At 36.9% G+C, this 23727-nt stretch overlaps 7 protein-coding genes and 1 non-coding gene across 8 annotated transcripts; 3 read left to right on the forward strand and 5 right to left on the reverse strand.

Annotated features, from left to right (window-relative positions):
* Window positions 1–916: 916 nt before the first annotated feature.
* On the forward strand, window positions 917–989 carry RO3G_19051. Its single transcript has one exon. It is a non-coding gene; the product is annotated as a tRNA-Gln (tRNA).
* Window positions 990–2559: 1570 nt separating this feature from the next.
* RO3G_04726 (uncharacterized protein) lies at window positions 2560–3117 on the reverse strand (the record flags this gene model as incomplete). The annotated part of the gene is made up of 3 exons (XM_067659316.1): window positions 2560–2725; window positions 2772–2871; window positions 2934–3117. 3 exons carry the CDS (start codon window positions 3115–3117, stop codon window positions 2560–2562), a joined length of 450 nt encoding a protein of 149 aa, XP_067515417.1.
* Window positions 3118–4078: 961 nt separating this feature from the next.
* Window positions 4079–5282, reverse strand: RO3G_04727 (uncharacterized protein; the record flags this gene model as incomplete). The annotated part of the gene is made up of 3 exons (XM_067659317.1): window positions 4079–4315; window positions 4361–4901; window positions 5083–5282. The coding sequence occupies 3 exons, from the start codon at window positions 5280–5282 to the stop codon at window positions 4079–4081; spliced, it is 978 nt and encodes a 325-aa protein (XP_067515418.1).
* A 458-nt stretch (window positions 5283–5740) lies between these two features.
* On the reverse strand, window positions 5741–5953 carry RO3G_04728 (uncharacterized protein; the record flags this gene model as incomplete). Its single annotated transcript, XM_067659318.1, has 1 exon — window positions 5741–5953. One exon carries the CDS (start codon window positions 5951–5953, stop codon window positions 5741–5743), a length of 213 nt encoding a protein of 70 aa, XP_067515419.1.
* A 1925-nt stretch (window positions 5954–7878) lies between these two features.
* RO3G_04729 (uncharacterized protein) lies at window positions 7879–10296 on the forward strand (the record flags this gene model as incomplete). Its single annotated transcript, XM_067659319.1, has 3 exons — window positions 7879–9344; window positions 9393–10181; window positions 10281–10296. The coding sequence occupies 3 exons, from the start codon at window positions 7879–7881 to the stop codon at window positions 10294–10296; spliced, it is 2271 nt and encodes a 756-aa protein (XP_067515420.1).
* A 4532-nt stretch (window positions 10297–14828) lies between these two features.
* On the forward strand, window positions 14829–16316 carry RO3G_04730 (uncharacterized protein; the record flags this gene model as incomplete). Its single annotated transcript, XM_067659320.1, has 5 exons — window positions 14829–14876; window positions 14924–15548; window positions 15602–15852; window positions 15922–16018; window positions 16069–16316. 5 exons carry the CDS (start codon window positions 14829–14831, stop codon window positions 16314–16316), a joined length of 1269 nt encoding a protein of 422 aa, XP_067515421.1.
* A 1015-nt stretch (window positions 16317–17331) lies between these two features.
* RO3G_04731 (polygalacturonase) lies at window positions 17332–18532 on the reverse strand (the record flags this gene model as incomplete). Its single annotated transcript, XM_067659321.1, has 2 exons — window positions 17332–18112; window positions 18162–18532. The coding sequence occupies 2 exons, from the start codon at window positions 18530–18532 to the stop codon at window positions 17332–17334; spliced, it is 1152 nt and encodes a 383-aa protein (XP_067515422.1).
* A 3342-nt stretch (window positions 18533–21874) lies between these two features.
* On the reverse strand, window positions 21875–22975 carry RO3G_04732 (uncharacterized protein; the record flags this gene model as incomplete). Its single annotated transcript, XM_067659322.1, has 5 exons — window positions 21875–21883; window positions 21924–22055; window positions 22271–22713; window positions 22822–22875; window positions 22921–22975. 5 exons carry the CDS (start codon window positions 22973–22975, stop codon window positions 21875–21877), a joined length of 693 nt encoding a protein of 230 aa, XP_067515423.1.
* Between the last annotated feature and the right edge of the window lie 752 nt (window positions 22976–23727).

Below are 23727 nucleotides of genomic sequence, written 5' to 3' on the forward strand. Positions count from 1 at the left end.
ATGCCCCTTTCTTTTTTATTTCACCTATTCTTTCCCTTCTTTTTCCAAATCATATCACACTTGTCAAAGAATGAACTATGTGTCAGTCCACATGAGCTCTTTTGTTGATTGAAGCAAGTACTATTAAGAATGAAATAAACTTGATTTCTACTGCTTCATCATCTCTTCTTCTCTAACCACAAGCGATGATAGAATAAAAAGACTGTAAATCTCAGTGAGGCTTGAAAACATGATTCTTTTATTTCCTAAAGATTCAATTGAATCCTTTTAATTCATTGTAACTTTAAATTGAGTATGAATCAAGTTTAATATGAAGATCTGTTCTTGGTTATAATTACTTTTATTTTTCATTTATGCCTTATTGCATCAGGAGCTATATTAAAACAACTTGTACTGACTTAAAGGAGTAGAATGAGTTGTGACTGAATCATAAAGACTGTAATGAATTATTGTAAACCATTCACTACTCTGCTTTTGTAAATTGAATATGAATCATGCTTCAACCATGTCAAGATACGACACATGTTCTTTCACAATGATAGTCCATTCATCTGTTACCGTTGAAAAGCACAACACTACCTTTTTAAAGATATACTTATCTTCAAAAAGACTCAACATGAAATACTTTATTCTCAAGCAAAACGTATATTATCTATGTTTACAAGAATTCAAAATACACTATCTTCAGGAATAAATTTTGTGATTATTCGTCGCTTTTTTGGATACATTGTATCATAAAGTTGGCAAAAATGCAACTTTACTTTCTGGAAATGGTTTATATCCTGCTTAAACCTGCCAATTCATTCTCTGGAGACAAATAGTGTGTCCGTAGTATCACTATGCGGCTGGGATATTTTTTTCCGGTCCGGACAAAATATTGCTGACTTTTCTTTCCAACCTTAAAAACAAAAAAAACGGTCTTGTGATGTAATTGGTTAGCATATAAGACTCTGAATCTTATCATCCGAGTTCGAGTCTCGGCAAGACCTCTTTTTTATTTTTCGTTTTCGCTAGTCGGAGTTTGAGGATAGATCCCTTTTTTTTACTCTTCTATGTTGGAAGCAGGCTACGATCATTAAAAGCCGTAGAAATACTGATTTTAATAATGATATTAAATGAACGCTTTTACTCCTCATGGTCTTTGGCGCCAAGAAGCCTTTTTTTTTTTCTAAAAAAAAAAAAGAAGAAAATTAAAATTTGACTTGTTAAATAGATTCAAATAAAAATAGCAACCTATTCACAAGGTCTTCTCCCCTTTTTATAGTTTGCTTTATTAAATGAATAATAAAAATAGAATAGAGTGTCTGTGTGTAACATTTGACATATATTGTTCAATCTGACATGTACTCTATGCTTGCAAAAGTATCTTTTCCTTTTAAAATACGCTTATCATTTCTTTGCATGGGCTATCAGGTAACAAAAGAAATACAATAAGAAAATTTCATGATTTTGCTATAAAATGACTTTTTTTTTTCTTCTTTTTATTAAAGATCGAAAGCTAGTAACGATGATTGTATTGTTGCTGTGATGGTGCATAGAGCGGCAACTTGTGAAATCCATCTGCCGATACATTTTCAACCATCTCACTGTGCTGAAACATCATCATATTCTGTTGATTTTCTTCATTTAATCTTTGACGCATGCTTCGAATGCTCCTGATAATGTACCATAAGAAAACAATCAATAATAAAAATGAAAGAAGAAGAATAAAGATGAGTCGATCATGTCTTTTTAACCAACTTTCATGTTGATGATCCAACTTGTTGCCATCTGAATTAAACCCGTCTGTTGTTGTTGGTGAAGAAAGTGTGGTTTGGGCAGAAGCAAGTGAAGATGATAATAACAAGATGAAAGAGATGCGATTGGTAAATATCAATTTTATCATTGTTCTTTTTTTTTAATAAAGGAGAAAGAGTTGAAAAAGGAGTGTGAAGGAAAGGAGAAAGAGAAGATGAATTGTAAAGAAAAAAAGACATTTAAAAATAAGAAGAAAGAAAGTGAAATAGAAGATGAATTAATGGGTTCTTTTACTGAAATCGGAAAAAGAGCTCTTGAAGGAGATGTGATAGTGCACGACTTTAGTTGCCCAACTAAATTTGGTTCTCTCCCTGTGTAAATAAGAGGGAAAGAATGAGCGGGGATTAAGATGGTTGAGGTGTTCATGACACGAATTGATATTTCTTTCAAATTTCTTTTTTTGAAATAATTTACACTTTTTTTAGTATTTTCAAACAGGGTCAACAAGAAACCACTATAGGAAATGAGTACTCATCCATCTTTTGTACTCTGTTCATCGTTCACTCATCCTGATTCGAAGAGAGAGAGACTCTCTATTTTTCTTTTAGTGAGTGCTCTGATAACAGATTGAAAAGAATAAATCCCGTTTACTGGAATTGGCTGTTTTACTGCTACTAAAGGATCATCAAAGAATACGTTATTCTGTACGTGCGTGGTATCCTTCTTTTTTGTATTGGGCGCTTTTTTTATATTGCAGAATTTACAAAAAAAGTAATAAAAATAAATGAGCGGCCTTTTTTCGTAAATAATTTATTGCTCCCTTTAATCAACCACATTAACCTTCACAGTCTCTTTGACAGTGATTTGACCACGACGCAATTGTGCCAACTCGACAAAGTCAACAGCATAGGAGCCAGGCTTAGTGCCTTTGGGAACATTCCATTTCTTGGTATAAGTAACATACTTGTTTTCTTTAGCTGCAACAGGACTAGTGTACTGTTAATAAAAAATCAGAATGCATCTTAATTACTTACCAAGTCTTGTGAATAATAGCCACCTTTTGTTGTTTCTTATTTCCTGTTCTCTTGTGGAAATTGATGTTTAATTTCAATGCTCTACCAGCAGATACGTTATCTATTAATTCAATCTTTAGTCAATTCTTTTCTATTTTGCCACTTGGTCCTCTTTGTCTTTACTTTTGATGAGTGGTTGCATGACATACTTGACAACGAGGGGTTTACCAGCTTTAATGTCCTGTCCATTCTTTGGTGAAACGATTTTGATAAACTGAAGTTGAGAATAAATATCAGCTAATACTGTTTGAATATAGACAGCAAACAAGATTGTAAATAAAAATAAAGATCTTGTTGAAATAAACATTGTTTGTGTAAAAGAAAGAAAGAGAAATAAAATAGATGGCGCACATGCTATAAATATATAAATCAGGACAATGGTGGGTACACGAATCAAATTATCTCTTCTATTTTCCGCATCTTCTTTTTTCTTATGTGATACTAAAGAGCCCCGAGAAAAGAAAGATACAGAAATTTGTAAAGCCGATATGAATTTTTATTGATTGCTAGAAATTTTTATAATAACGAATGACCTAGACAACAGAGCGATTGATAATATAAACACAGTAATAGCTCACTGATATCCATCTATCATTTACTTTGCAGTAGCTCATCACCACAGGATCTCGATAGATGCTTTTTACATGTAATCAGGATGAGGTGATCAAAATTTTCCCTTGTTACTATAAACTATGAAAGCCAGAGTCTTCATCATGGCAATCTCAGTCTACCCACTTGCATACTTTTGTTGAGGTAATCACCTTTTCCATTGGGCTTTCCCAACCTGGCTCACGCTCTTCTTGAGGGGGGATTTTTTTTCCATCAGGTATTTCTCTTGTACATTAACATATTTCCACGTCACTCTCTTTGTAGAACGCAATGCATTACTTTACACCTATTAAACTTTATTTTACGAGACCTAAAGTAAATATCAGAGTTGTATTAAAGCCTTGAAGCGCAAAATCGTGTGTTTTGCCTTTGTCACTTCCATACCCATCTTGTTTTTGTGCTACTTGCCACTTGATTTCACGCAAAAAATAAAAAATAAAAACGAGGATGATCTTCATTCATCTAAATTCACATAGCCTACACCTTCACCTTTCTTCTTTTTCCTATCCCTCATTTAGATGAATAGAATGTGACCCAAAGAAAGATGGTAGTGATCCCATAATCTGGATAGCAACACACTTTTCAGTATTCCTTTTTCGTGATATTAAGCACGCACAAAGTTACATTAGTCATTATTTAAATTTAGAGGCGCTTTATTTTTATTTAAATTTAAGCAAGAGCTTTCCGGTTGTCTTTCTGCTTTCGATATCAGCATGTGCTTGATATGCGTCCTTTAAATCATAGCATTTGTGAATGTGAGCCTTGATGGCCTTCTTCTCCAACAATACCAATATTTCATTCCACCATCTCTGGAATTCTTCTTTGGTGTCAATGTAAGGATACAACTGGGGTCTCATCAACTTTAAAGCTTTAGGTCCTAAACAGTGAATGGAAACCTACAGAAAAAGTCAGATAAAGCAAGAACAAGCCCATGAACTTACCGGAGGAATCATACCGGACGCATTACCATAGGAGATCAACGTACCAAAGCGACGTGTCGCAGCCAAAGAAGCCTCCCAGGTATCTTTACCGACACCATCCAAAACAGCATGACATCCCAATCCGTTCGTGATCTCATTCACACGTTCGACCACATCTTCCTTTGTATAGATAATCGTATGGTCCCCACCGTTCTCACGCACGAGTTTCGCCTTCTCTTCTGTACTGACGGTTCCGATGACCTTCGCGCCCAAGTAATGGCACATCTGGACCAGTAAAAGACCGACACCACCAGCAGCTGCATGAACCAAGACCGTGTCACCTGGCTGAACTCGGTAGCCATCGCGTACCATGGTCCAAGCGGTCAAGGCCTGAAGGCCTGAAGCAGTGGCTTCTTCAAAAGATACTGTGTCGGACAACTTGACAGCGTGGGCTACGGGAACCTTGTTGTATTCTGCATAGGCAGAGCCGCTCATGTAGAGCACTCGGTCGCCTACTTTGACATCTTTCACATCAGGTCCTACTTCCACTACTTCACCAGCACTATATAAACGGTGAGTGATCTTGCTCCACACATTTCTCTCTCTCTCTCTCTTTCTTACCCTTCTGTTCCAGGCGTGTAAGGCAAAGGTACTTTGTATAACCCTCTTCTTTGGTATGTATCAATAAAGTTGATGCCTTTATATAAAATGAGATTGTTGTATAAAAATGTTGATGTGTATACTTGCCTGCAACATGGTTTTTTACAAGGACAGAACCTTCAGATACTTTTGGTGTAGGTACCTCTTCATATATCAATTTATCAACATCACCATTTTCTTTAATTATAATACTCTTCATGGTAGCAGGAATAGTTGTCATTGTACGTAAGATTAGATTTGTATTCGATCGAAATAACTTGGGAGATATTGAACGTGAGAACATCAAGAAAAAACAAAAAAGGATGGAAACTATTTATATTAGGTGAGGATCGGAGAAAGAAAGTTTCATGATTACAAATACAGCAGCCAACAAAGTAAACCTTGGATGGGACAAGATAGGCTGATGGACGAAAAAGAAAGACGATACATAGCATGTTGGATGCCAACCATGTGATGTAGAAAGAGAGCGATACAAAGAATCTTTTGTCTATTTCATGCTATCAAGCAGTCTGAAAGAACGTTCTTTTGACTGATGAAGACATTCAGGACGGAAAAATAATGTCAGAGGGGTGGGGAATTGCGGCAGAAGGAGAATGAACCGTGTCCTGGTGTGTCACTTTATGGATTACCTTATATAAATAAAACAAGGCTCTGATGGCTAATGAAAGCAAGTAGAACACGTATGACAAAATGGTGGGGAGTTGCGGCAGAAGGAAAATGAACCATGCCCTGATGTGTCACTTAATGGTTAACCTTATATAAAGAATAAAGCAAGGCTCTGATGGCCAATGAAAACAATTGGAACATGTATGACAAAATGGTGGGCAGTTGCGGCAGAATAGAAACCGGGCATTCTTGATGAGACATCTTATGGACGACCTTGGATGAACCACCAAGGCTATCCTCTGGTTTGATCTTCTCAGTCAAGCATTGGAAGGATTCTCTTGCGGACATGATCACTGGTCAAATCAACCCCTACAGTCTATTTTCTCCATCGCCCAAGATGATTCGGCTGATATCGTAAAGTCTAATCGGGATGATGAGGCTGAATGAGTCAAGAGGCTTCTGCTAGGTTACAATTCATTCGATCACCAAATGTTATTCGTCAACATCTACTCGGACACGGTTTGTTCTCTACCGCTTTTCAACACACCCCTCTCCAGATCAATGTGGACAGCGATCGCAAGACGGTGACTGCTACTCTGTCTGTCCATCGGGCCCTTAAAGGGCGTTGAAGTAGTTTAGGCCTACTTTGTTTCCTCAAAAGCACAAGAGACCCTGTGAGTCCCTTCATGGATTTGAAAAGGTGTTTATCAAGAGAGAAGAGAAGGGAAGGGTCGAGTTTATCTTGAGTTTTTCCGAATTTTTCTATCTGGGATACTGAATTGGGATCGTCGGTTGTTTGTTCTGGCCCATTTACTCTATTAAGCCGTGACATTAGACAATCTGCTAGCTTTGAAGTCCATCTCAATCAGAATCAGCAAACACCAGCGCTTATTTTGCAATCTATTTAAGACGGTTGCTGAGCTGCATTTAAATGAAAATGAGCTTGTATCACTCTTTCAAATGACGAAAATTTGTTTGTTAATAGAGTCGTTTGTCGTGTATAAAAAAAGTAGGATGATGTTTAGTCGGTTGACTAATGATATTAAAGAGCTTGTGCTGTACGAACAATACTGTGATGTATAGAAATAATATGTGGCGCTTGGTTTTGTAAAAAAAAAATAAAAAAAAATCATGAATGCATAATCCAATTGAATCAAACTGAAAAACTGTCAATAGAGAAAAGACAGAGGTTTCTTTTTTCTTTTCTTTTCTTCTTAATTGGGCGTATTTGTTCTTTAAACACATTTTTTCTGTACACAAAACACAATAGACTTTCGTGACTTTTTCAAACTCGCTTCTTTTCCTCCTTTTTAATTATTTGTGGTTTTCTTTTTTTTTTATGGAAGAAGAAGGTAAAGAAAGGAAGGCTTTGTTTGACATCTTTTTAAGCTTTTATAAAAAAATAAAAAGAAATTTGTAGAGTATGTCGTTCAGAAGGAACATTAGATCAACCTTTATTTCATCCTTGTAAATGTTCAGGCAGTATTCGTTATGTACATCAGGAATGGTAATTAATTAAAGTATACAGTCTCAACTTTTGATATTAATTGTCACATGTAGTCTAATAGAATGGCTGAAACACAGCAAAAAAGAGTACATGATATACCTTGTTATTAGCGCTCTAATTTATTAATAATATTTACTTGTAGAAAATGCGAATTGTGTGAACACCCCTTTGCCTTTACACCAGGTATGTTCATACACATAATGCAATAAGCCTGACTTTTTATTAAATACATAACAGTGTATCATCAGGACATGCCCGATGTCTTACCGCCACTTTTATATGTTCAGCAATTAAGGAAAAAAATCAGCTTTGTATTTTACAATGCTTTAAGAGCCACACTTGTATTCAATGTCTGGTTGACCTTTTTACCTTATTTCACTGTTTGGATTTGGAGAATGTATTTTCACCTAGGACATTCGTTATCAAAACAACTTGTCGATATCTATCAATTAAAATACATAGAACGAGAAAATACGACAACAGCAGTGAATCATTGGATTGAAGACTATAAAAGTAGAATGAATTTGCAGTAAAGAAAGATACTTTTTTTTTATAAAAAAAAAACCGGGAAAAAAACCAACTGTTGTGTTTATGTAGATCGTTTGTGTCGGATTGCTTTGAAGGACAGATCATTACGGGTGTTGTCGTGATTATTTTTGTCGCCTTATTTCTATTGAGAGAATGGGTCGTACAAAACCTACCGGCTATTGATGAAGCAGAACATGCTCGAGTAGTCAACCAGTTGCCACCCGCAATACGAGAACCGATGTTTGAAGAGGACGACGAACAGAACAGGCCCGGTTCACCTGTTGCACCAGCCGAAGAAGAGCTGGACGAGTGGCTGAATCATCTTTCCAACGTAAAGATCACACGCGCTGCATCCATGCCACCCGCCGGTTCATCCAGTCATCTGGAGGAGCCAGAATTTCGTAGATCGGCTAGTATGGAACCCTTCTTTTCGGAAAACACAGTAGGCAGAGGCAATCCACCCTATGCGCCCCTTGTGAGGAACGCGGATGCACCTGTTTTGAACATGCAACCAATCGCGGAGGACTTGTTTGATCATCATCCATTTATCCAAGAACCTTTAGTGGATGAAGGCAATGAAGATCATGAAGAAGAGGAAGAGGAAGAAGAAGAAGTAGAGGAAGAGGAGGAAGAGGAGGATCTGGGTAACTTTGGGGATGACATCGAAGGTGTGTTGGAAGCCATTGGTATGCATGGCAGCTTTTGGATCCTTCTTCAAAACGCGACCTTGATGTCCCTCTTGATTGCCCTTGTTCTTTTTACTGTGATATGCCTTCCGTACATGATCGGCGTGATATCGATCCTCTCGGTCGGAAAGGAGGTCGCTGGGCTTCCTCTGGAACTCATTGGATTCATTCACAAAAACCTTGGAAAGATCACGGATCCTTTGATCGACCCGATCCTGTCTGCTTATTTTGATTATGTTTGGCCCTCTATCCTGCTTTGTTGCGAGCTTTACTTGAACCCGCTGCTGGAAAGATATCTAGGAAAGGAACGGTTACTATCCGACCAGTCTGCTTCCTCAGCAGCGACAGGCATGGATCATTTGATTGCACTTTACCATCAGAGCAAACCTATTTTAGAATCCGCATACCATCGCTACCAAGCCTTTGCCATCGGCGAATCCTCTGGGGATCGGTTTGTGTGCATCCTGATAGGTTACGCGACTATTTTCCTGTTTGCATGTGTTCTCTTGACACGATCCAAGATGATTTATACGCTCTTTGGAGACGCTGCACAAGAAGCGCTACGAGAGTACCAGGTGATTTTGAAACTCACCATGTTTATTGCCATCGAACTCTTGATCTTTCCACTCTTTTGCGGCGCTGTTCTGGACCTGTCAACCTTGCCGCTCTTTGAAGGTGCCTCGGTAGCCAGTCGTGTGACATTTTTGAAGTCAAGTCCGGTCTCATCTCTCTTCATCCACTGGTTTCTAGGCACTGGCTTTATCTTTTTGTTTGCAGTCTTTGTGACTCTGTGCAGAAGTATTGTTCGTCCGGGTGTGATGTGGTTCATACGAGACCCGACCGATCCTCAATTCCACCCGCTTCGAGAGATTGTCGAAAGACCAGTCTTGTTCCAGTATCAAAAGATTGGATCAAGTGGATTGGTGTATGTGTTTGCGATTTTTATCTGTATCGGTGGTGTTGTTCATACGATCAATTTAGCCGGAAATACCATTCTACCTTTAAGATGGAGCCCATCGTAAGTCTTCTTTTTTAAAGACTAATTTTTCTAAACTTTCTCGAGTAGGAGTCCTTTATCTACCATTCCTATCGATTTGCTGACCACACAGCTTGTTTTACCTGCCGTGATCAACTATCTTCAACCCAAGCGAGTGTTCAAGAAATGGTTTGTTGACCTGATCGTCTTTAGCTGCCGACAGCTTCGTTTGACATCCTTTCTGTTTGGCACAAGAAACCCAGAAGAAGAGGGGGACCTGGTCTATCATACTTGGTCTGCATGGATCCGCAGGGCTAAACCACCCTATTATCCCCATGAACCGACCGACGTGCACGGAGCGGAAGTATCCTTTGTCTGGAATGGACAATGTCTTCGTGTTCCTAACCACGATCGGGTGCCAGTGGTGCCTAATCGAAGGATGCTTGTTCCCGTAGATCCCTTTGTGTTTGAGCCCCTGGACGATACCGAGAGACAGATGGGTCATCCAGCGGATGGTGCAAACGAAACGAACAATACAGTGATTGTCTACAGTCCGCCTAATTTCTATCGACGGGTCTTGATGCTGGTGGTCATCGTCTGGTTGGTCTCGACGACCGTGGCCTGTGCCTTTGCCTTTATACCCTTGATGCTGGGCCGTTGGCTGTTCAGGTTGGCTATTGAACAGGTTGTACATGATGTTTATTCTTATACGGTCGGTGCCTCCCTCTTATTTGCCTGTTGGTCGATTGCTTCTTTCATGTTGAAGGTGATTACGGATGTTCACAAGCAACAGACGACATGGTTAAAGCTGAAAAGACTTTTCAAACATGTCAAAAGATGGTTATTTAAGGTGATATATCCTATTGATTCCGTAAACAGGTATTGATATCTATTAGGCATGGCGATGGATGTTCTTTTTGATTTCGTTTGGAATTCTTTTGCCTTTAGCCTTTGGAGTGCTTTTAGAATTGTACTTAGTGTTACCTTCAAGTAAAAAAGATAAGCCTTTGGAATTGAAGATTATACCAATATGGGCTAATGGCGTTGCATCTATGGTGATTGCACATGGCTTTATTCATGTCCTACCAGAGAATAGATGGAGAAGATCGATAGGGAATGTAAATGATGAGGATAAACATGAAATCTATAAGCATATATAACCGTATTTTTTTAGGTACTTCAAGGTGGTATTGGTAGAATGAATATAACGTTATGTCTTAAAGAAATTATCAAACCTGTTGTCACTTTTAGTATAATTGCTATTTGTGCACCACCTCTTATGGCTTATATAGATCATAAGCTACTAGGCAAGTTCAATGGATATAAAAGTAAAATTTATTTTGACACAAGCGAATAGATGATGAACTACAAGTAGAATCAATACGAATCGCATACCCTACAGCACTGATTGGATCTGGTATCTTTTATCTCATCAGTTTATTATCTGGATTAGGAAGAAATTGGGCTGAAACGATAAGAGAAGAAACTTATTTGGTTGGAAGAATATTACATAATCATGACAATTAGCATATTTCATTTATAAACATCTTATTTCCCTTTTATTATTAAAATCAAATGAAAACTTCTGATTTAACAAGAGAAAATGAAACATGAGAATAAAATAAGATTTGCTTGATATCAAATGATAAATCACAGCGATTGCCTAAAATACACTGCTTCTGGAAAATAAAGTCGCACTTTGTACAAAAATCGAATGCTCAAGGCAGAGCGCAATACTGAATTTTATCAAGATAATAAAGAAACTGTTGTCGAGGAGCATGAAAGACCTGAGCCTATGGATTATATTGTTGATGAGAAACTGTCGTATTTTCCTTATTAAATACTTTAATGTCGTGTGAGATTACCAAAGATGTTCATGTTATATAATTTAAAGCTAAGTTTACGATTAAATATAAATTTTTATTTATAATAATAATAAGACTTTAATGTGCGTGTGGCGTCTTTAATACACCCTCATCGCTCGAGTCAGATCAGAAAGGAGCGTAAGGGGAACAAAAAGCATCATTTGGGATCGAGAACGAAAAAAAAAAGGAAAAGAAAGCAAATAAATGAGAAGGGAAAGACGAATTATAGATATCAGTTTCAGTTCTGGGGCAACCAATCCAAGGATTATTTTCTGGGAAAGAGTAGAGGTGAGAGAGGCAGTTTTTAATGATGAAGGTAATCGAGCTCAAAAAGAATCAGACATAGAGTCGACTAGCGGGGAAATCAAGAGGAAACAGATTGAAAGGAATGTGGTTTGGGAGTGGACAATAAATATAAAAGGAAAGACAAGGGATCCTCAACAGAAGTTGGTATTTGTAACCTTTGATGAATATCGAGACATTGTATAGCATGTTTTTAAAAAAGAGAGCGGTCAGGATGCTTGTGACAGGGATTTGACTGGCCACCAGGCAGCCAACCAAGTCATTAACGGATACACCTGCTGCGTTCAGAATAGGGCATGGAAAGCCAAAGTGTAGGATCCAAGCTCATCCAGTATACTGTACTTTTCAAATAAATGAGAAAGTTTTTACTGGTCAATTGAAAAAAAAAGCACATTAGAATAGATTATACAACCATAAAGAACAAACTATTAAAGAAATAACATATCTTTAGTGAACAGAACATTAAATATTTCCTGATTTACAATTTTAATATATGGAGCTATAAGAATAAACCTTTTAATCTTGCATGTAACTACTTGGATGATTTATACTGCTCACGCTTTTTGCCTGAAACATGAAGAAGACCTAAAGCAAGTAAAGATTACCTTAGATGATTTACTGCAGTTTAATAAATACCTTTCAAACAGTAACCATGAAATAAACATAAAATAAAAAAGAAAGGAAAAGAAAAAATGGAAAAAAGAGCAAAAAAAGAGATGTAAAGAAGATGGGAAGATTTTATAATGATTATATTAAGGATAAATTCAAGGCACCGAAAAGTAGCGTTGGCTACAAAATATGTTGATATGAGCTTTCATCTAAGAAAATAACTTTGCAAAAAAAAAAAAAAAAAAAAAAAAGATTCAAAGTTTAGCACGCTTACTCTCGACGTAAAAACAAACTTATTTTTCACATATAATTATTGCTTTTGAAGCTATAAATCAAGTTTATATATAGTTATGATACTTATGTTTTATTTTCAGTATAAAATCTATGTTTTTGAGTGATTTATTGATTTTTAAAAAATAGTGCTCTTGAAATTCATGTAATATCAGGTATTATTTGCAGTGTGGGAGAACCTACAACATTCGCTCTTCCAAGAGTGTGATATCTACTTTTGTCAAGTGCGACTTACTTTCCAGAAACAGTATAAATACACCATTTTCAAAAAGCAAAGTCGCATTTTTATAATACAATATATACAAAAAAAACGTCAAATAAACGCGACATTTATTCCTGAAAATAGTGCATTGAAGTTTTTTTGCTTTAAATAAGCAAGAGAGATCGACAAGAAAGTTCTTTAGATTTGTTACACAATTCGTGCGTGTTACTTTTGTGTGTGTGTGTGTGTATGCGTGTGGCGTATGACCTTTGAAATGATCAAGTGAAATATTTGAGCAAAATGTTGAAGGCAGTAATGAGCTTCTTTAATCTCAAGTTGTATTCATTTTTTTTCTAGTTTAAATTTATGTGTTTATGTAAGAGAGTATAAATAAATGACTTCATAATCTACGCTGATCACTTTATACATTTAAGATTCCTTTTGTTTACAAACAAACAGAAAGAAACACTTCTTTAGTATCTTGTAAGATGGCCTAAATGAATAAAAAATAAAAGTGACGCATATTGTATGTCATCTTTCAGGTCTTATCTTGTTACTGCTATAAGGCTTATTGTGAAAGCTGGAAGCCAATCAGACAGTCTATCATCATGTATTGCATCATGTAAAAAATAAAATAGGTTCCTTATGAAGGAAATTAGTACTTGTTTCTTTTTCATTTGAAACAATGCTTGATAAGAAGAAAAAGAACTTTCTTTTATGTTTAACAAATAAAATAAGGGATTGACGTAATCTTTTCTTTTCTTTCTGTCAACCATACTTATTCTATAATAATTTATCAATTAAATATCTTGCTCAATCTTAATGTCAATCTTGTGCAATTATAAGAAAACGCAGAGAATAGGATTCAAAAGAAAGACTGAAAAGACCATTGTCTAAACTGAGATTTGTTGTATTTCTGGATTTTCTATATTTCATGCCACATTTTTCATTCACCGCCCAATCTTTTCAACTGATAATAATTAAGGGATCAAAACTTTTTTTTTTTTTTTTTTTTTTTTTTTCCTCTTCTTTTCCTCTTTTCAAACGATGAAAGTTTATTTTAAGTTACTTCTACTGCTTCATCTATTTCCACTCATTGTGTCTGCTTCACTCTTATTTCCAACTTCTTCACATCATCAAAAGACAGTAAGCTTGTTGACTATGCTGACATTGTTTAATATGTTACTGTGTAGTGTAAAAATATTGAAAGCCATGATGATCAATGTGCATTTGTTATTGCATCTTGTCAAGGATTTAGTGGTTATTTCTTGAAAGTCTATTATTGTTCAACACTTTGGAAACCATTCATTTTATTCATGATGGTAACTCATATCTTTGCTTACATCACATTCACACTTTATTAGATCTCAGGCTTATTGTTTTTGTTTGGTGCAGTAAGTGTGGTTGCAGCCGACTTTTTTTGTAAGCTGTCTTGATTATGAGTTCTATTTATTAATACAAAATAGGCCCTAATTTACAAATGATTTCTTCAAAACTTCAATTATCAGAAAGTATGGTACGTGAATCAAGTATTTTTAGACTTACATTAAAACCCTTTATGTTGATAGGCTGGTGTAACTGTCCTTGCATTTGGTAACGGCAGTCCTGATTTATTTAGTACTTTTACGTAATTATCTATCTCATCAACACCAATACATATTCACATTCTCAATTAGTGCAATGAACAGTGGATCTGGTTCATTAGCCATCGGTGAATTGATCGGTGCCGCTTTTTTTATTGTCTCTGTCGTTTCAGGTTGTATGGGCATCATTCGACCTTTTCAATCCAAACGAATCACATTCATGCGTGACGCTTCCTTTCTAACAGGCGCCATTATGATGATGACTTGGATTGTTTATCATAGACGGATTTGCTGGTATCATGGGCTACTGCTTATTACTTATTATCTGCTTTATGTGATCGTGGTTGTGATGAGCACTTTTCGATTTCCAGGGACAGAGACACCAGCTGTGCCCGAATCAAAATCGATTCATACCGTACAAGATTTATTAACAGAGACATCTCGACTACTAAGCCAAGAAGGTAACTTATCTAATTTTAGGCATCCATACTGATCAACAACAGACCCACAAAGGAAGTTACAAAGAGAATACCCATCTCAAGAACATTTGGGGCATATCATCAAACCCGTCTCTTCCAATTCATCCTATCTTTCAAGAAAATCTTCTTTTCATTCCAATTATCCGCGTACTAGAAGTAACAGCGGATCGATCTCATCTCACTATCGACATCCCATGTCCCCTAGAGTGGGCATTCGTACTTCACTCTTTGGTGCAATCGATGTAAGTTTGAGTGAGATAGCCAACAACATAACTCATCTGTGTTTTAGTTCCAAGAACAAGTGTCAAGTATACGCAGAGCCAATAGTGCACAGCACCTTTCGATACCCGCCATGGTCCAAAGATCATCTCAATCATCCGTACCTTGTCTATCTCGACCGCGAACAGCCATCGACTTCTTATCCCACCCATCTGCTGAAGGTCAACATCAGCAAGAGGACTATTTTACGTTTATATCTTCACCACCACCCAATCTGGATCTACCAGAGATCATCCTGGATGACAACGAGATCAGACAAGGACAATCAGAGGAGCAAGTTTCTGTGATCGATAAAGTATCCTCCAGTGCAAGAGTCTCATGGCCATCAGAGATCTGCACCGTCTTGTTTCCTACTTTAAAAGACTGGCGTACAAAAACACAGTTTGCTAAACTGAATGCGCTGATCGCATTACCCGTTGTGCTGATCTTGACTTTGACCTTGCCCGTCACAGAGGATATTCACGTGGATGATGTTGAGGTCTTGAGTGACGTGCCAGAAGTGATTATCAATAAAAGCTATTTGACGGAAGAATATATCGTCGAAGAAGAGCAATCGGAAAAGACTGGCTGGTGTCGATGGTTGTTAGTCACTCAAGCTCTGTGTTCGATGACCTTTATTGCTTGCGTTATGGCCTGTAAAGTATTTAATGTTCATTTATAAAAAAAAAAACTGATCCACTGTATGTAGTGAATGGGTTTATCAGTCCTAGTTATATATTGATCGGGTTCATCACAGGCTGTTTTTTGGCTTGTTGGGTTCTCTATGCTACAAAACAAAACGAACCACCCGAATGGTATTGGATGCTGTCTTTTGGTGGTTTTGTAATCGCCTTAAATTGGATCTTTTTGTTGGCAAATGAAATGGTGGGGCTATTACAAGCTTTAGGAAGTATATTTGATATCAGTGAGGCTATTATGGGTTTAACGATATTTGCACTTGTGAGTCAATGGAAGATGCTCGATGGATACGATGTATTTATTTTTTTTTTTTTTTTTTTTTTTGAATAGGGCAATAGTGTAGGTGATTTCGTGGCGAATACGGCTATTGCTAAAATGGGATTTCCTACGATGGCCATCTCTGCCTGTTATGCAGGCCCATTGCTAAGTAAGATGATATGATTACTTTGTATACAGATATAATGACACACATTCTAGACATGGTGTTGGGTGTAGGCATCTCATCCACTTACCAAACCTGGATCACTGGCAAACCTTATGCACTCGATGTTGCACCTACCATTTTGATTTCTTCTTGCGGACTTATCACTGTCTTACTAAGTACCCTGGTGGTTGTCAACATCAACGGATACCACATCAACAAAAGCTTGGGCTGGTGGATGATTATTATTTATTCTACTTGTTGTATCGTTAATGTCTTGTTAGAATTTCGTTTTTTGAAATAAAATTTGACGTTACATACAATCATAATTGTCAATCCATAATATTTTTTCCATGAATTTTACATTGAACTTGAACTATTTCTAACATACTTTAGATATCAACCTTGCTTCTATTGAAATAATACCCGTCTTTTGCAATTGTATGTAAATCGTGCTTCGCATACTAGCATCAAAAACCACAAAAATCAAGACAGGTTAGGGCCTATCAGGGCCTTGTACTTAACTGTACACGTGGTGTTTTCGTTTCCCCAGAAAATCATTCAAGTGATGAGGGCCGCATGGACAATCGAATCATCAGAGCGACTGATCATGTGAGAGTAAAGGCGAGGAAATACACAGCAAATCTGTAGGGTTAAACAAATAATTATTCAAACAAAAGAGGTTGCAGTCAGCTGCAAAGGTACTCCGAACCATATTGAGCTGTCGGAAATGAGTCTTTTCAGTTTTACTTTTCTGGGCCGCCTTTGACCCAATAGGACTAGTACAGTTTATAAATCAGGTCGACGGCCTTTATCGTATGGAATCTGTTGTGTAGCCATCTAATTCTTTTCAGTGTTCACTTCAAAGCAAGTCATGCCGAGTGCTCCAGAGGGGACAGCCAGTTTTGTTTCTTTTGCGAGAGATTTAGATCTTTTATTTGTTCTTTCAAAGTTAATCCTATTGATTGTAATTAACAACAATTCTATCTTACTTCACTTGCTGCTACAGAACTGAGTGGCTAAACATCCTGTTGAATTTCTCTTTCAAACTTTGCTTTTCTTAATCTTTGTCCTGTCGAAGCACACTATGATCTCAAACTCTGTCTCATAAGCTATATCTTCAATTGACATGGCCGAGTTTTCTTCTTTCTTTTTGTATTCTTCATTTTTATGTTTCTTGTTCTAGATCAGTTACCTTTCCTAACTTTACTCTTAATTTTGTAGTTTACACTTTATTAAATTATAAGCAAAAAGGAAAGTAGGAAATAAAGAGGCAAGAGTGAGGGATGTGTATTGATAGACCAATGGGTTCAATGAACCTATTGAGAACAAATAGGGAAGCCACTAGAGCCTTGCAAGTTGATACAGACGTTCTTTTTGGTATTGGAAGCCTTGTTGACATTGACACCAGAGATAGTGAAGTCGGTACAGGGAGTCTTGGTAGAACAGTTAATGTCGACAATGGGGTTACCAGCAGAGGAGATGGAACCAGTGATGCCACTGATGGTAACACCCGTGATGGACAAGGAGCTCGCATCGTTACCGTTACAGTAGCTCTCCTGGTTCTGGTCACAGTAGTGCGTTGTGATAACAATCGGATTGTCCACATTGACCAGACTGAGGCCAATGTACTTTACATCCGAAACTTTACCCTTTCCACCAGGCCAGGTCTTGATACGCACGCCGTTTTGACAATTGGTGCAGCTGCTGCTCAGGATACGAACCATATTGACATTTTCAGTCGCGCCGCCTTTGCCAAGGGACCCAACGCTGAAACCGTGGCCGCCGACACAGTTGACATTGCTCAACGTGATGTTGGTCACACCACCGTTGATAGCCAGGCAGTCATCACCCACGGTCAGGTGAGAGTTTTGAAAGATGATACCCTGAGAAGAGGAAACATCCAAGGCATCCGTGTTCTTGGCAAGGTTTTTGCTGGTAGAGACCGTCTTGAGGGTGATATTGTCAAGAACCAGATTTTGAGAGTTGGTGACGCCCAGATGAGCTCTGGGGGCGTTGATGATGTTGATTCCAGAGACTTTAGAGTTTGTAAGGCTGAAGCGGAAAACAGTAGGCGCGGTGTGGTCTTGGGCATCATACCTATCATTACGTGTTGACAACAGTTAAGGATAAAGCATCAAAAACTTACCAAGCCTGTCCGTTACCATTCACAGTTCCACCACCGAAAACTTGAACATTGTCACCCTTGAGTTCAATGTAGTGATCCAAGTTCTTGAAGGAGGAGCTACGAGCAGGCAAGTTGATCGTACCAGCAAAATTGACATTGACATGCTTGAGACCTTGGATAGTGACAACACTGTTCAAGTTGTAGGTCACGCCCTTGGTGAAGGTGACCGTGCCACCGTTATTACAGCTATTGAAGGCAGAAACAATGTTGGCAGCAGCATCGCCACTGCTTGAGGCTACAACACAGTTAGCAGCAGCAGCAACATCATTGATACAAAGAGAAAGCAAAAAGAAAGCAGCGACAGAGGAACTTAAAGAGAGGAATTGAACCATTGTTAGAGCAATTGAGCTTGTGAGTGAATGGGGATGATAATCTGAATTTCTGGATGGAAAAAAAAAGGATATGGCTTTATATAGAGCAAGAATGGTTAAATCTCAGTTTGATACACACACACAAGCTGTTTTAAGGATGGTTGTGCTTAATAAGAGCGACTGATTATTTTCTAAATTTCATTCAAACCAACATGTCATGTTAATACTCATAGTAGATATCGGAAAAATACAATATATATGCATATTAAATTTAAAGGCTTTTGTGTTTTTGTAACATCAAAAAAATGCTGATTGGTTTAGCATCTTTACACAATGTCTTGTATTTTTTTTAAAAAAACCCCAAAAAACGGATTGATTAACAAGGACTTTGCAAATAAGTGTACAAGTTTATTTTAAGTATATTGACTATGATAACCAAAAATAATAACCCTATCCATTTGCTATTGGAGTTGTATTCACCAAAGCAAACATTTGCTTGCAAAATATCGCGTAGAGTGTCACAGACATCACTAAAAATACAAAAGTGCACAAAATTGGTAACATTCATTCTTTTATTATATCACAACATCTCGTATACTTTAAAATGAATGTTTCACCCATTTAGTTTTTTATTGAACAAGCGTTTGAACCAGCAGTATCATCTTCTGAAAAGTCTAAAAGAACTGGACACACTTGAATTGATTTCAATGATTCATGCGGCTTCAGACACTCATAGAGACACAAATTATCGAGTCTTGCAATGGTTTAGAAGACTTATTCTTTTTGAATACAAGAGGACAAAGTAGTGAATGCCCGTGCAGAGGATGTGTGTCTCAACACGATACTTGTTAGTACCGCACTATTTTTAGTGGGCTGTCATCACAAAAAGAAAGCCACAGACCTTGTTTTTTTTGTTCATCATCAATCGAAGTTTCAAAACATTTTTCTCTCTCTCTCATTTTCAACTTGAGACTAACAGAGACGTTTGCGATTCGCGGAGAGTAGGAGAGAATGACGAGGGAAGTTTCCTAAAGTGAACACAGCACCTTTGTGTTCAAAAATAAAATTTTCCTTTTAAAGATATTAATTTACAATGTTTCTATCTTTGTGTTTGTGATTAATTCAATACAAAACAGATACATAGATAACTAAACATGTCACAGGCCGTTCTTGATCATTGGCTGGCACAGGCCGATCATTCTTTATTGTACCACCTTGAGTGCCATTAAACTTGTATGGTGCACCTTTTAACTTAATAAAGGCTAAAGTGAATTACGCGTCTGAGAGTAGGGGCAAATCAAAGAACAGAGTATAGTCAATTGAACATGCTAGACAAGGTGGTCTCTACCTTTTTTGAAGGTGGCAAACAGCGACATAGACAGAAAACCTATTTCTGTTGATAAATGAATTAATTCCTAGCGGGTACGTCAAATAACCAGGAGAAAACAAGAGCCGAGGCTCCAGAAATCAGTGTGGTCGACAAAAGCCATTGGAAAGACGGTTGAACAGATGTCGTTGTAGGAAAAAATGAGATGTGGATTAAAAATCGAAAATGTCTATCGATACACTTTACTTCTTTGAGCAGCGAACAAAGAGGGATTGTCCATCTTTAGTATTGGCAGAGAAGAAATTGCAATATGAGGAGGTCGAATCGTTGTTTAATCTAAAGAGTGACTGACGATGGAGCTTACAATGGACTAGACAAAATCATAAAGACTGCTATTCCCAAAACTCTCTATTCAGATGTTGATATTCATGACAACCTCGATAGCTGTAGAGCCTTCTGTGTCTTAAATACCAAAATTATTTAGATTTGTTATGAATCCATTGAGATAACAAGCAGCAGAACATTGATGAATGCAGGGCCATCTATTCACCAGAAGGTTTCTTTATCACATAAGGAAACTGGTGGTGATCATAAGGAAGAAGACACTTCAAAATTGATCGAGTGCAAAATTAATTGCTTATTGTCTAAAATAAATCAGTATTTATTTAGTATCAGGGACAATCTTTGTAAAGCATTGACAGTTCAGTGCATTTAAAAATATAACCAATTTGTTATCAACGTGCTGTATAATAGATTATCATTTTAATTTGATTCAAACAATTATTAAATCTTGTTACAGGATATCTACAAAAGCCTTGAGGGTCGCTCTGAAGAATATCTCTACATGCATCACATATCTTTGAGGTCAAAGTCCTCTTTTGTACCAGCTACTCTCGTTTCATCTCGCTTTTGCAAACAGACTAGAGATGCTCATTGTGGCCCAATTAGAAAAAAATAGAAATATACTGATGGATTCTTCATGATATCCGAAAACATGGTTTCTATCGATGCAAGAACAAGAGGTTTTAAAAAATAGTGACTCTGTCATTGGTCGGTAGGAGCAAGGCTTGCACTATCGATAGGGATATGGGCATTGTTTGCAGCTAAAGAAAGTAGAGTTTGATCGGAATGCGGTTTCATTGCTTTAATGAAATTATCTGTTTCTTCCTTTAAAGAGTCCAACAGTTTAAAACTTTTTAAAAAATTGCCTGTTTTGTCAAGGACCTAAGAGACACATGATGATTAACTTTTATGATAGGCTTGAGAAAAGTCATGGTGTCTTTTAAAAAAATGGAGTGTCCCGTTTGTTCCTAATTTAACTTGATGAGAACAGTGTTTTATTCAGACCTGCAGATAATAAAAGGGAGTGTCCAAGTTATGAGGCTCGCAGCTCAAGTTATCTTGGTATGGATCACAGTAATGACTAGGCAGTTTTGCAAATTGGAAATAGATAAAGCCAAAGAAGCTGCTGTACAGATGACTAATTATTGTATGGGGAATTGTACACACCTAATTCATTTTCCCAAAAAAAAAGAACAATAATTTATGACTTTATTTAGCTGTGTTTTGAAAAAGACTTGAAACATTAAGAATTGTGTTTTCTAAACTGTCTAATAACAGTAATTCCCCTTTTGTATATTCATTGATTACTATTGGATTTAAATCAGACAATGAGTATATCATCTGATGACTTTTCAACATATCCTTTAAGGAACAAGTGTGAAAAACAATGTTAACGTTTGCTTAATAGGATTGCATGATGTGTGAGCTACCAATGATGTCTATCCACTTGATTCTATTTTGATTGCCCTATTTTATCTTTTCCCATTGTTTATTAGGGAAAGACAAACATCATAAAATGAGGGTTGCTTATTTAAAGTAGGATGAACATAATTTAAAAACTCCTGTTCTAGTTGTAATCTACCCCTTGCTTCTTCTGTCACTGGCATACTATTATCTGATGGAAAGGATATTCTTTTGGTTGAATAAACAAGTCTGTCTTCTACAAGTTCATCATTCACTCTTTGATCACCTTCCTATTTAACCTATTAATTTAATTTTCTCTTTAAAACATCATTGACTTACATCAAGTAAACAAGGTGAAGGCAATTGCTTTTTTTCTAACTTATCCCAATCTAAGCCTTTGAACCATGGATGAGATTTAAACTTTTCAAAGCCATGACAACCTAACCTTTGGTGAGGTGATTTGACCAGCAACTAGAGACGAATGAGTTATGATCAGATATATATTTATGATGATTACATCGCTAATAAAGTTTATACAATCCAGAGATACTATATCATATACATCCGATGGAAATAAAAGAGGATCATGTAAGATTGAATAGATCAACCTTTCTTTTGACGGAGCATGAAATGGACGCTATCTTAAGCATTTAATCTCTTATAGTACACATCACGTAATCATTTACTGTGCCAAATAAAAGTTCAAAAGCCACAATACCTAAACTCCACCAGTCAACTGAAGTAGAATACCCTCTTTTGCTCAAGACATCTGGAGCCATATAGGCCACTGTCCCTGACCTCGACCAAACCAAGGGTTGCTGAGGAGAGAACTGGAAGGCGATGTTAAAATCAGAAAGGTAAGCATAGTTCTGTTGATCGAGCAAGATGTTTTCTGGTTTGATATCTCGATGGGCGATATGTTTCGAATGAAGATAATTCAACGAAAGAGCGATACAGGCTACATAGTGACGCACTTGGCATTCTGGAAAGCTTTGATGCTGTTTGAGATGGAAGCGTAGATCACCACCCAGGATAGGGTCAAGGACAAAGAAGAGAGTGTCATTATCTTGAAAGGCATAATGAAGATTGGTGATGAGTGAATGATGAATGTGTTCTAGTATCTTTCTTTCTGTGATGATATTATTGATCGCTTTTTGTTTTATACAAATCGATTTATTCACGTATTTTAATGCGAATCGTCTTCCTGTCTTCTTGTGTCGTACAATCCTTACTTTACCAAAAACACCTTGGCCTATCAAGTTTTGTAGATCGAAATGGCTTAAATTTGGCTCTATTGTTCATCATTAAATCATGTCATCAACTATAATATATTTACCACTTGTGAAATCAATGTCTTCTTTATATCTTTCCTTACAACAACATCCCCCCATGATTTCTTGTAAAAATAGAAAAAGAAAAAGAAAAAGAAGGTTTAAAAGTAGAGCATCAATCATCCAGTTTCACTCAACAGGATCACATGTCCTTTTCTGACCCTAACCATTGTTTCCACCAAAGGACACAAAACGAGAGATGATTCCTGAAACAAAACGTGGATACAGCATTTGGATCTCCGCAAAGCCTCACATGAATCGTATAGCATACGCTAATTTTTTTTTTTATTCAATACAAAGTACAATACATCATTTTAATGTATGTGCAATTAAAGATTTCTTGTTTGATGCTAGTTTGAAGAGGTTTGGATATTTAAATAAAGTCAAAAAGCTCGTTATTGATCACTATGATTTGAGTAGTGAACGGCAAGAGAAGATGAAGCAAATAGGGAATGGGTGACTATAATGTGTAGATAGCTTTATCCAATTACCTGAGGAAAATAAAAATATAGATACATTCGGAGAAAAATAAAAATAAAGCATCCATGTTCAAAGACCAAGATGAGGGGGGTTCCTATCAGGAATATATCTTTGAGCAAATGGAGCAACTTTTTGACTTAGCCACTATTCAAAAATTGTATGTGTTTAAACTTCTTCCTTTTTCGAACCTGAAACGTCTGTTAAACAATACATGCAAACCATGGCTGATTCAAGTCTTTGTATCAAAACATGGTCAAAGCCATCATCCTATTCAAAGTTATCTTGCCAAACATGTTTGTTGTGATCGCAGATAAAGTTCCCTTTCGTCATCC

The sequence above is a fragment of the Rhizopus delemar genome, genomic scaffold (assembly GCF_000149305.1).
Source record: "Rhizopus delemar RA 99-880 supercont3.3 genomic scaffold, whole genome shotgun sequence".
Taxonomy (NCBI): domain Eukaryota; kingdom Fungi; phylum Mucoromycota; class Mucoromycetes; order Mucorales; family Rhizopodaceae; genus Rhizopus; species Rhizopus delemar.